Source organism: Cervus elaphus, chromosome 23 (assembly GCF_910594005.1).
Source record: "Cervus elaphus chromosome 23, mCerEla1.1, whole genome shotgun sequence".
Classification (NCBI taxonomy): Eukaryota; Metazoa; Chordata; class Mammalia; order Artiodactyla; family Cervidae; genus Cervus; species Cervus elaphus.
In genome coordinates this window covers 37,939,254-37,949,987 of record NC_057837.1, presented here as the reverse complement: position 1 = coordinate 37,949,987, position 10,734 = coordinate 37,939,254, and the positions used below count along the sequence as shown (strand labels likewise).

Sequence of the window (10,734 nt, the reverse complement as noted above, 5' to 3'; positions counted from 1 at the left end):
CTTCTGCCGCCCGTCCCCACGACTAGAGTTGCTTGGTCCAGAGCCGCTGGCCTCTGGCGCTCTCTTCTGCTCTGCTGCTGATCAACTCTCAGAGGCCACGATTTCAGGTCGCGGCCTCGGGAACCGGGAGGCCCTAGCCCCGCCCCTTCCGCGCGGCCGTCACCCGGGAAACGGGGCCAGCTACCCCAAGCCCCGCCCCAGAGGGTCCCGGCCCCGCCCATTCCAGGGCGGTGCCGGCTAGCAAAGCCCAACCCACAGTCGTGGTAGGTGGTTTCGCTGTCTCAACCACGCACATCACCCTGACTCTAAGCAGTTTTCATCCCTGGGCATCTTAAGACTCCAGGACAGGTGAAAGAACCGAGAAATATGAGCCCGGTGGGTTTATTACTTCCGCGCCTTTTCTGGGGCAGGAACGGACTAGGCTGTTCCAGGAAGACAAGTGAAAGGGGGAGTGTGGGAGAAACAGGAGGAGGGGAGGAAGGCGATAGGTCGAGGGGGACCAAGGGGCCAGATGAGCAGCGTCTCACGGAGCCCCCCTTGCTTGAAGCCAGACTTGGAGTGTGAAGTGCAGGGAAGCCTGAGGTGAGCGCCTTGGGGTCTGGGCGGGCTCTCTGACCCTCGAACCCCCGCACCCCCCGCCCCCCTTCCCCGCTCCCCCTGCCCCAGCGCCCCACTCTCTCATTTTCCTGGCTGCTCCTCTGCACTTTTCCTACCTGGTTCTGTTTTCTCCAGGAGAGCTGCAGAATGGGTTCATTTCCTGGCTTTTCCTCTCCTGAGGAGTCACTTAGAAACCCGGCCCCTCCGGTCCCACTGGAGCTGCTGAGTCAGAATCTGAGCAAAACCATATCCTCGGGTGGTTCATATGTATGTCGGAGTTTGACAAGCGCTCTTCCAGATGAAGTGGGTTTCAGTCTACACGTTTTACTTTGCTTTTGAGGACTGGCCACGCCTGTTAGATCTTTCCTCCGTAGGAAAGCGAGCTTGCACTGAGCTTGTAAATAAGTTCGCTTGTAAATAAGTAAGCAGCTTGTGGCTGCTTGTGGGTTGTCACAGCTCTTAAAGTGAAGATGAGGAATTCTGTTCATTTTCCTACTTTAATTTGAACTTGTCCTGCTTTAATATAAAAGTAGCGTTTCTCTGAAGTTATTTTACAGAAGTGCCAGCGCACACAAACACACACATTTTAGCTATCAAAACATATATGTAATTCTCCTGGTCAGAAATCAGGAGAAAATTAAAGTGCCGTAGTGATTGAATAAGATGAAGGAAATTTCCCAGCCCCTCCCTTTAATGATTATAGCATCTTATCTCTTTAGTCCATGTTCTTCTTTTTACTGCTTTTTCATGCTACCTCAGTAAAGCATGAAGAATGCACTCTGAGTTGTACACGTCAGTCCAGGGACGGCAGTTTTTATTTTCTGAGTTTCTCATATTCCTACTGCCTTGGGTCGGGGGCTCCGCTACAGGCTGATTTCCTGGGGTGCTGAACAAGCGTCAGGGGAAGGGGTCCATTTGTCACATCCTTCTGTGGCTTAAAGATTCTCTGCTGACAGAGAAACAAACCAACAAGACAAATACAACTGGGTACACTGTCTGGATTCTCCACTGCCGCGTCTGTGTCTGAAGGGAGAGGATGGCTGGGTTTCCTCCTGACTGTGACTCTGCCCGCAGACCACAGTCCTGGAAGAAGCCATCAGAGATGCCCACGAGTGTGATGACGAGATTCAGCTCTACAACGAGCAGATCGACACCCTGTGGAAGGAGATTGAAGAGGTGGAGAGGAGCCTGGAGAGGTCATCCTACGACTGCCAGCAGCTGGTGGTCACCCAGCAGACTCTGAGGAACAAGTTGGACCAGTATCATCGCGTCATCGAGAATGAAGGCAACAGGTGGGGTCGGGGTGGGCAGAGCCTGTGGGTACAGAACCACTTACTTGCTCCACGTTTTTCCATGTGCCAGTTCCAGGCTGTAGGGTGTGTGGCCAGAAAGTGAATGTGTTAGTTGCTCAGTCGTTCTGACTCTTTGTGACCCCCTGGACTATAGCTCGCCAAGTTCCTCTCTCCAGGGGATTCTCCAGGCAAGGATACTGGAGTGGGTAGCCATTCTGTTTTCCAAGGGATCTTCCCGACCCATTGCAGGCAGATTGTTTACTGTCTGAGCCACCAGAAGGAGACCCCCAAATCCAGGACCTCACGGGGCTGGAATGCTAGTGGGGGAGGCAGAGGATGAATAGGTTTGCAACAGAGATGTGCGCTCTGGCGTGAGTGATGGTTGGGGAGGGGAGAGGTGATGAAGATGACCGTGGGAGTGTTTGGATGTCAAGGTGTCTTTCGGCTCCACGGGTCTTTGGGGACAGGAACGTCTTAGCTGAAAGGATGACCAGGTGTGGTTATTGAGATGCGGCCGGCGAGATGCCTGCCCAGTACCTGGAACTGGACCAGCACTCAGAGCAGTTGATGTTATTACTGCTGCTGCCATGGTGACTCTGAGCACCTGGCCAGTCAGTACTATGGCTGCTAGCAGGCTGTCTGGTCTCCTCCGGACGATGGATTGGGACGTGAACTCTGCTGGCGAGTGTCTCTGTCTCTGTCTCAGCCTCATTCACATCTACACCTGCATCAGCTACTCTCCGTTTCCTCCATGTTCATCTATGTGACTGTGTCTACACCTACTTGTATACTTATGTCCACATCTCTGTCTACAGCGTCTGTACGTGTACATCTACACTACACCTACATTCTCTACATCATCTGTAGCTATGCCCACATCACCTAACCTACATCTGTATCATCTACACCTACACCTACCTCTACATCTACGTCTGACACCTACTCTGCCATCTATGTTTGTCTGGATCATCTGCATGTACGTCTACCCCACATCTGCATTTTCTGCACCTGCATCATCTTCCACACCTCTGTTGTTTACACTGACGCCTGCATCACCTACACTTACACCTGCACTTACCTCTCCGTCATTGACATCTGCATCTCTACCTCCACCCACATCTACATCATCTGTATCCACATTTATATCACATCTGTATCTACATACACCTATATCTACAATATCTATGGTTATACTTACATCTTTATCACTTAAGCCTGCACCTCATCTCCACATAAAGTATCTAAATCTCAATCGTCTTTATGTACATGCATAAAGTGTCTACATCTCCATTGTCTTTATGTACATGCATAAACTCTCTATACCTCCATGGTTTTCGTGTACATGTATAAGCTGTCTACATCTCCATTATCTTTATGTCTATGTATAAACTGTCTACATCTCCATTATTTTTATGTACGTGTATAAGCTGTCTACATCTCCATCGTTTTTATGTACACGTATAAACTGTCTACATCTCCATCATCTTTATGTGCATGCATAAAATGTCTACATCTCCGCTGTTTTTATGTACAAGTATAAGGAAAGCTGAGTGCCAAAGAATTGATGCTTTTGAACTGTGGTGTTGGAGAAGACTCTTGAGAGTCCCTTGGACTGCAAGGAGATCCAACCAGTCCATCCTAAAGGAGATCAGTCCTGGGTGTTCATTGGAAGGACTAATGTTGAAGCTGAAACTCCAATACTTTGTCCACTTGTTGCGACGAGCTGACTCATTGGAAAAGAGACTGATGCTGGGAAAGATTGAGGGCAGGAGGAGAAGGGGCTGACAGAGGATGAGATGGTTGGATGGCATCACTGACTCAATGGACATGGGTTTGGGTGGAATCAGGGAGTTGTTGATGGATAGGGAAGCCTGGCGTGCGGCAGTTCATGGGGTCGCAGAGTTGGAGACAACTGAGCGACTGAACAGACCTGATAAACTGTCTACACCTCCATTGTTTTTATGTACATGCATAAACTGTCTACACCTCCATCGTCTTTATGTACACGTATAAACCATTGGCATCTGCATCGTCTTTATGTACACACACATCTACAGTGGTGTCTCCATTATTCCTATCCATACCCATGCCTACTTATATGGCTGTAACCACCTGTGTCAGAGAAGGCAAGAGCAACCCACTCCAGTATTCTTGCCTGGTAAATCCCATGGACGGAGGAGCCTGGTAGGCTGCAGTCCATGGGGTCGCTAAAAGTCGGTCACGACTGAGCGACTTCACTTTCACTTTCATGCATTGAAGAAGGAAATGGTAACCCCCTCCAGTGTTCTTGCCTGGAGAATCCAGGGACGGGGGAGCCTTGTGGGCTGTGTCTATGGGGTCGCACAGAGTCGGACACGACTGAAGCGACTGAGCAGTCAGCAGCAGCCACCTGGAACTAAAAGCCCACCTTTGGGATGAGACAGGGTGAAACCTTGTCCTTTCTGAAACTTTTCAGTTTCTCCTCTTGGCTGGTCTGAAGCAGTGACTCTGGCCGCTGACCCAGGGGATTCCCATTCTGTGTTTAAGAGCATCGTTTCCTGGTTGCACAGGAGGAAGGGGATGGTGAGCAAGGAGTGGCGGTGTTTATCTGGCTTGGGGTGCAGGGGGGACAAGGGTGTGCCTGGAGGCTATTCCAAACCCAGCAGAGGAAGGCGGGGTGACTCTGAGTTGCTCCTTTGGGGAAGCCTGAGGTGACAGTGACTCTCTGGACTGGATTTCCTGGTCTGGTCTGGATCCAAGTGTCCCCTGTGACCTCGAGGTGAGGGTGCTGGGGTGGGGCAGAGGCCCTGCTCCCACAGAGTGTTATTGCAGGAGAAACATGGATCTCAGTAAGTTGTACCCAGTGTGAAGGGAACTGTGGGGGCCTCCCCTCTGCTCTGCAAGCCCGGAGGGGCCAAGTGACTCATCCCAAATTCACACAGCAGCCGGCAGGGCTGGGTCCTCAGTGTGGGCCATGAATGCTTAGGACCCAGAGATTCTACCCTGTTGCCAACCAGCCAACCAGTAAACCCCACCCCAGTGCTAGGCATGTATTTTTCAACAAATACTTTTTCTTCCTCTTTCATTGGCCTTGACTCATTGCACCCACCTCCTTTTTTCTTTTTTCAAAGATCTCACCAGGGCTGTGCAGGATATAACTGCAGTGAAACCAAGACGCAAAGACCTTCCCAAGAACCTTCCGAGGAAAAAGGAAGACAGAGCAGATGAAATTCTGGAAGAGACACCGCTGAGAGGTCCAGAGGACATGAAGCCAGGGCGGGAGGTGCTCAAAGAAGAGGGCGAGTCTAAGCTTGAACCGGGGGATGAAGAAGCAAGTCCCCCAACCCAGGAAGGGGCTCCGGAGGATGTCCCAGATGGAGGCAAGATAAGCAAAGCCTTTGAGAAGCTAGGCAAGATGATCAAGGAGAAGGTGAAAGGCCCCAGAGAACCCGAGCCCCCCACTGACCTGTACACCAAAGGGCGGTACGTGATGGTCTCTGGAGATGCCAGTTTCATAGATCCTGGCTTCTGTGTCTTCTCCGCCCCAGTCAGAGGGGGCATGGTGGTTTCTAAGGGTGACGACTCTGTGCGTCCTGACGGTGGCTTGGAACCCTCTCCCCAGCAGCCTGAACCCTCTCTGGAGGACGGACAGGGGCCTCCCCCGGAGAAAGAAGACAGTCTGGAGAATGAAGGGGGGCCTCCCCAGGAGAAAAAGACAGTATGAAGGAGGTAGGGGGTCCCTTCAGGGGAAACAAGATGGTCTGGAGGATGAAGGGGGGCCTCCCCAGGAGAAAAAGACAGTATGAAGGAGGTAGGGGGTCCCTTCAGGGGAAATAAGATGGGCTGAAGGATGAAGGGGGGTCTCCCCAGGAGAAAGAAGATGGTCTGAAGGAGGTAGGGGGGCCCCTGCAGGGGAAAGAAGACAGACACCCCCCTACCCTGCACCCTGCAGACAAAGGGGATGAGAAAAATGCCAAAAAACTGGAGGGCCTCCAGGGGAAACAGGATGGCCAGAAGGAGGAGGAGGGGGCCAGAGGGCCCTGTCCCATGGTGGCACCTGGTCCAGAGGGGCCATCTACACCCCGGTCTCAAGGGCCTCAGGTCACTCTGGGTGGGCCCGAAGGGCATGGGGCTCAGAGCAGCAGCCGGCCGGCGAGAAGCCCTCCCAGGAAGCTGGCCTACGAGAAGGTGGAGGTGATGGAATCCATAGAGAAGTTTTCCACTGAGAGCATCCAGACGTACGAAGAGACTGCTGTCATTGTGGAGACCACGATTGAAAAGACGAAGGCAAACAAGAAGAAACTGGGAGAGAAGGGATCCTCCAGTGCCTGAGCTAACCGGGAGGAGGTGCCTCTGGGCCCCTGAGGACACGTGCTTGGATGTTTTAGAACAGAGGCTACAAGGGTGAGGATACAAGGTTCTTTGGATTAGACCATGGTTGGCCCATCTGGCTTGCCGATGAAGCCTTAATTAAAATGTTTTATTTGCTTGCACATCCTTTGTCTGATTAACAGGGGCCTTGGACTTGCAGGTGGGCCAGCCTTGCTCAGGACAGGGGTGCCCTGCTAACAGCCACTGAGCTGAGCTCATTTAAGAAAGTAGATGAGCCCTTTGTCTTGGGGCATCGTGGGGCTCATTAGAGGGTCAGAGTCTGGATGTCACACCTGAAATGTGTCCGGTGATGGATCGGCTTGTTTTCACCGCGTTTCAGGCACAAGCACAGGATTGCGGGAGGGGTGGTTTGTTAGAAGTCAGGTGATTAAAGGTGTCTGTCTCAGTTTGGGTTCCCCAAGAAGTTGACCCTGCAGCAAGGATCTGATGTCATTTCTGGGGACGTGGTCCCAGGAAGCTCCAGCAGGGCAGGAGACAGAGGTGGAGGCAGCAGGGCATCAGAGAGGAGAGGTGGGTTGGCCCCATGGGCGGTTGGCACTAGGCCCCCATCCCCTGGGGCTCTGGGAGACAGGATGGAACTTGGCCTTCAGTTATGCTGCCCAAGGGTGTGGGAGCTGGGTGTTGACCCACCAACTCTTGCCAGCCAGAAGGGAGGGCCCAGGACAGCTCTCCACGAGAATCGCAGGTGCAGGTAGGTGTTTGGACACCAGGCGTGGAGATGCATGGAAGCAATAGGGGTCACGGGCAAGAAGCAGGGTGCCAGGGCCACCTGCATAGCACACGTGCCTTGTGTCCTTCTGGCTGAGTCACTTAAGGGTTTCACATTCAGAGATTGCACTCCTGGGCTGGGCCTCAAAATCAAAATCCAATGTCACCACGCAGTTCCTTGTTCAGCAGTTAATTCATGAACTCGCCTAACATTTCCTGAGGGGCTTCCCTGATGGCTCAAGCGGTAAAGAATCTGCCTGCAATTCAGGAAACAAAGGAGAGGCGGGTTGGATCCCTGGGTTGGGAAGATCACATGGAGATGGAAATGGCAACCCACTCCAGTATTCTTGCCTGAGAAGTTCCATGGCCAGAGGAGCCTGGTGGGCTACAGTCCACGGGTCTGCAAAGAGTCAGACATGACTGAGCAGCTGAGCACAGACGCATGTTTACTGAACATCCTCTGTGTGCAGGCAGAGTGCAGTGCTGGTAAGGGAGAGCTGACAAGTTTATTAGTGATCTCAGTTCCCGTCATATAATGTCCCATAATACACATGTGTGTATTCTCCTGTGCATACATGTGCACTCAGGGATCTGCAGTGTCACATCTTAGGAAACAGAAATTACTTGAAACCAGAATCTTTACAAACTTTTTTTTTTTTGTACTTTACAATATCGTATTGGTTATGCCATACATTGACATGAATCCACCATGGGTGTATGCTGCCTTTAGGCATCTCTTTTTCTCTACTAACAGTCCAAAAGTTTTTTTTTTTTGGCTTAGCTGAATAAGAAATTACTCCTTCTCCATGTAGATACTCCAAAATACATTATGGGCAGTGAATAAATGTGCTGAAATGGATTATTACATCTCCCTAAACAAAGGTACCTGGCAAGACAACTGCACATCTTTAGAGAAGATTAATTGTGTCATAAATTACACCCTTGTATTTCTTTGTTAGAAATCATACAAAGAATGCTAAATAGAGTCACCTTCCCTTTCTGTGTAGAGCTTGAAAAAAATCTCTCTCTGAATTAATATGAGGTTTGGATTTCAAGAAAGACATACGCTTTTGTTGTTTGTTCTAGAAGATGAGTGAAGGACCTGCTCCATGGCACAGTTTTGAAATACGTATCATTTAAAAGCTTAAGAGAGAATAATGGAAACCTTTACCTGGAGTCCAAACTGTGCTTGGAATTTGGACCAGTGTATATATTAGATTCAACAGAACCACTCCTGCAAACCTTGTCTTTTCCCCATTAAGTATTTTAATTTTTTGGATCATGTGTTTGGTGAATTATTTAAAAAGGTGGGGGGTATCTTTTTGGAAAGAAATGCCATTTTTATATTTTATTCAATCAATGATGAAAAGTTGATTGAGAACCTGTTCTGATCATTCGAGGCTTTGGCGGGGAGAGACAACAGGGAACACTGAATCTGTTCAGCTGTCACAGTCACAACTTTCTGAGCAAGGGAGGATTTTGCACTGGCAGGAAGATAACTAAATAAGAGAAAATCGTGCAGAGACGACAACACAGGGGCATGTGCTAGACAGAAAGCGTGTCTCTTCTGGGGTGGACTATCCAGTGAAGACCCTGTGGATGAGATGACGTGTGACCTGATGACTAGACGGGCCCATCATGTGCAGATCAGAGGGAATAGCATTGTAGGTAGCAGGAACGGCTGGTGCAAAGGTCCTGGGGCAGGAATGGACTAGGCTGTTCAAGGAAGACAAGTAAAGTGGGGAGTGTGGGAGAAATAGGAGGGGAGGAAGGCGGTGGGTCAAGGGGGACCGAGGGGCCAGATGAGCAGCGTCTCACAGAGCCCCCCCTTGCTTGAAGCCAAGCTTGTGGTGTGATGTTCAGGGCAGCCTGTAGTGAGTACCTTGGGGTCTGGGTGGGCTCTCTGACCCTCGACCCCCTGCCCTCCTGCTCCCCCTGCCCCAGTGCCCCACACACTCATTTTCCTGGCTGCTCCTCTGCACTTTTCCTACTTGGTTCTGTTTTCCCCAGGAGAGCTGCCGAATGGGTTCATTTCCTGGGTTTTCCTCTCCTGAGGTCTCTGAAAACAGGCACATAAGTTTGTATAAAAAAGATAAACACAGGGGCCCAAAGCAAGTTCCCCAACAACACGGATGACAGGAGAGCGCTGGAGCTTTGCTAAACACTGAGATTCCACAGTGCCAGTGCCCGAAATGACTGGTCCAAACTGCTGTACCGGGGAGCAGGAGGAGGCTGGGCTCCTCTTTCTCAGCCTCAAGCCCAGCACCAACACTGTCCAGAGCCACCTCCTCCATAAAGAAACTGCTTCCCAGTTCCCAGGACCCACTATTCTCCAAGCATTTGAGTCACGGTGACCAGTAACGGCTGTTGTTTCTGTCGCAGTTAGGAGCTGGCCCCCAGGTTGGTCCTCCAGCCCTTGCTGGTCTGGTTCAGGACCCCATGTGTCTGGTTCAGGCACAAGCAGCGAAGCAGGCACGTGTGACTCTGCCAGGGGTTCCTGCAGCCCCAGGAGTGAGCTCGGTCCACACACTGGGCAGGCTGGCAGTACTGGGCCTCCGGGAGCAGCCCTCATCTAGAATGGAGATGCCATTGGGGTGCATGGACACCCCAGCTCTCTTGCCCTTCCATTGGGACCACCCCGAGGCTTGTTGTACATGGTCCCCAGTGGGTGATGGCTGCAGATGCAGGTGGAGAGACCCACTCATCCCTGTGGCCCGAATGGGACCCCTCCTCTCCTGTCCCACTGCCTGCTTCCCTACATAAAGATGCTTCCTTCCAAATAAATGACTTGACCTCGACTCCTCTGTCAGAGTCAGCTTCTGGGAGGAACAATCTGAGATGGCTGGTTGGCATCTGCCCAGCAAACACCCCTCCCTCCCCACTGCTGGGTGGGGGCAGCCCTGATCTTGTCCTGAGGAGCTGCTCCTTCACACAAGTTGCAGCCCTGATTGGACCCACGAGACACCCCACCTTCCTCTCCCGTGGGTGGGCAAGTGCCCCAAACCAGACCCACTGTTGCAATAGGAGATCCGAGTCCAGCAGAGCCAAGATGAACATGCAGGAGCCACCCTGTGACTGGGGAGTCCTGATGTGGTCCCCACGGTCCCCACTGTGCCTCCCGGTCCCGGGCCTCACTACAGCCTCTGTCCCTTTCCAGGCTGGTTCAGGCTGGCTCTTTAGGCTTCCCTTCAGTTCTGACTGCTATACTGCCTATTTTGGATATGCAGCTTCTGTGTCTTTATGAGTCAGAGTTGGTTTCTGTTCTTGCAACCCCAGAGATCCCCAAGAAAACCTCCAGTGAAGGAAGTTTGGTATCAAGGTGGGGATTGATGGAGGTTTCAGTTAGGTGGGATTGCCCCCAGAGCAGACCCTAAACAAGATCTCAGGCACTGGTGGTTTGTAGAGCGGTGATCCCAGGGACTAGGCATGCCATTAGAAAGCCCAGGCTCTTAGCTCCAAGCCAGCCTGTCTACGCTGCGGTGGGTGCCAGGGCTGTGAAGCTGCAGTCTCGTCCCTTATATGCCATCATCCCCCTGGTGGGGGAGAGGGAAGGCAGGAAGAGAGAGACTGTGGTCCTCGTTTGCTACTTCATCCTGGTCGTGGCACTTCCTTCCCTGAGCAACAGCTGAAGCCAGTTCCCAGTCTTTCCAACGTCTGCAGAAGCGGCCTCACTACAGTCTCCTTAGAGACCTGGGTCTTCCAGGGCGTCCTGCCAGGGGTGCTCACGCTCCACCTCTGGGCATGGGGGGGTGGTGTCCGTCCCCCA

General features: G+C 51.8%; 1 protein-coding gene across 1 annotated transcript; it reads left to right on the top strand.

Moving 5' to 3' along the window:
• Nucleotides 1-293: 293 nt before the first annotated feature.
• Nucleotides 294-6,286, top strand: LOC122681230 (filensin-like). Its single transcript, XM_043883069.1, has 5 exons — nt 294-375; nt 1,672-1,952; nt 4,461-4,496; nt 4,995-5,545; nt 5,791-6,286. Exons 1-5 carry the CDS (start codon nt 367-369, stop codon nt 6,198-6,200), a joined length of 1,287 nt encoding a protein of 428 aa, XP_043739004.1. The 5' UTR covers nt 294-366; the 3' UTR covers nt 6,201-6,286.
• Nucleotides 6,287-10,734: the final 4,448 nt, after the last annotated feature.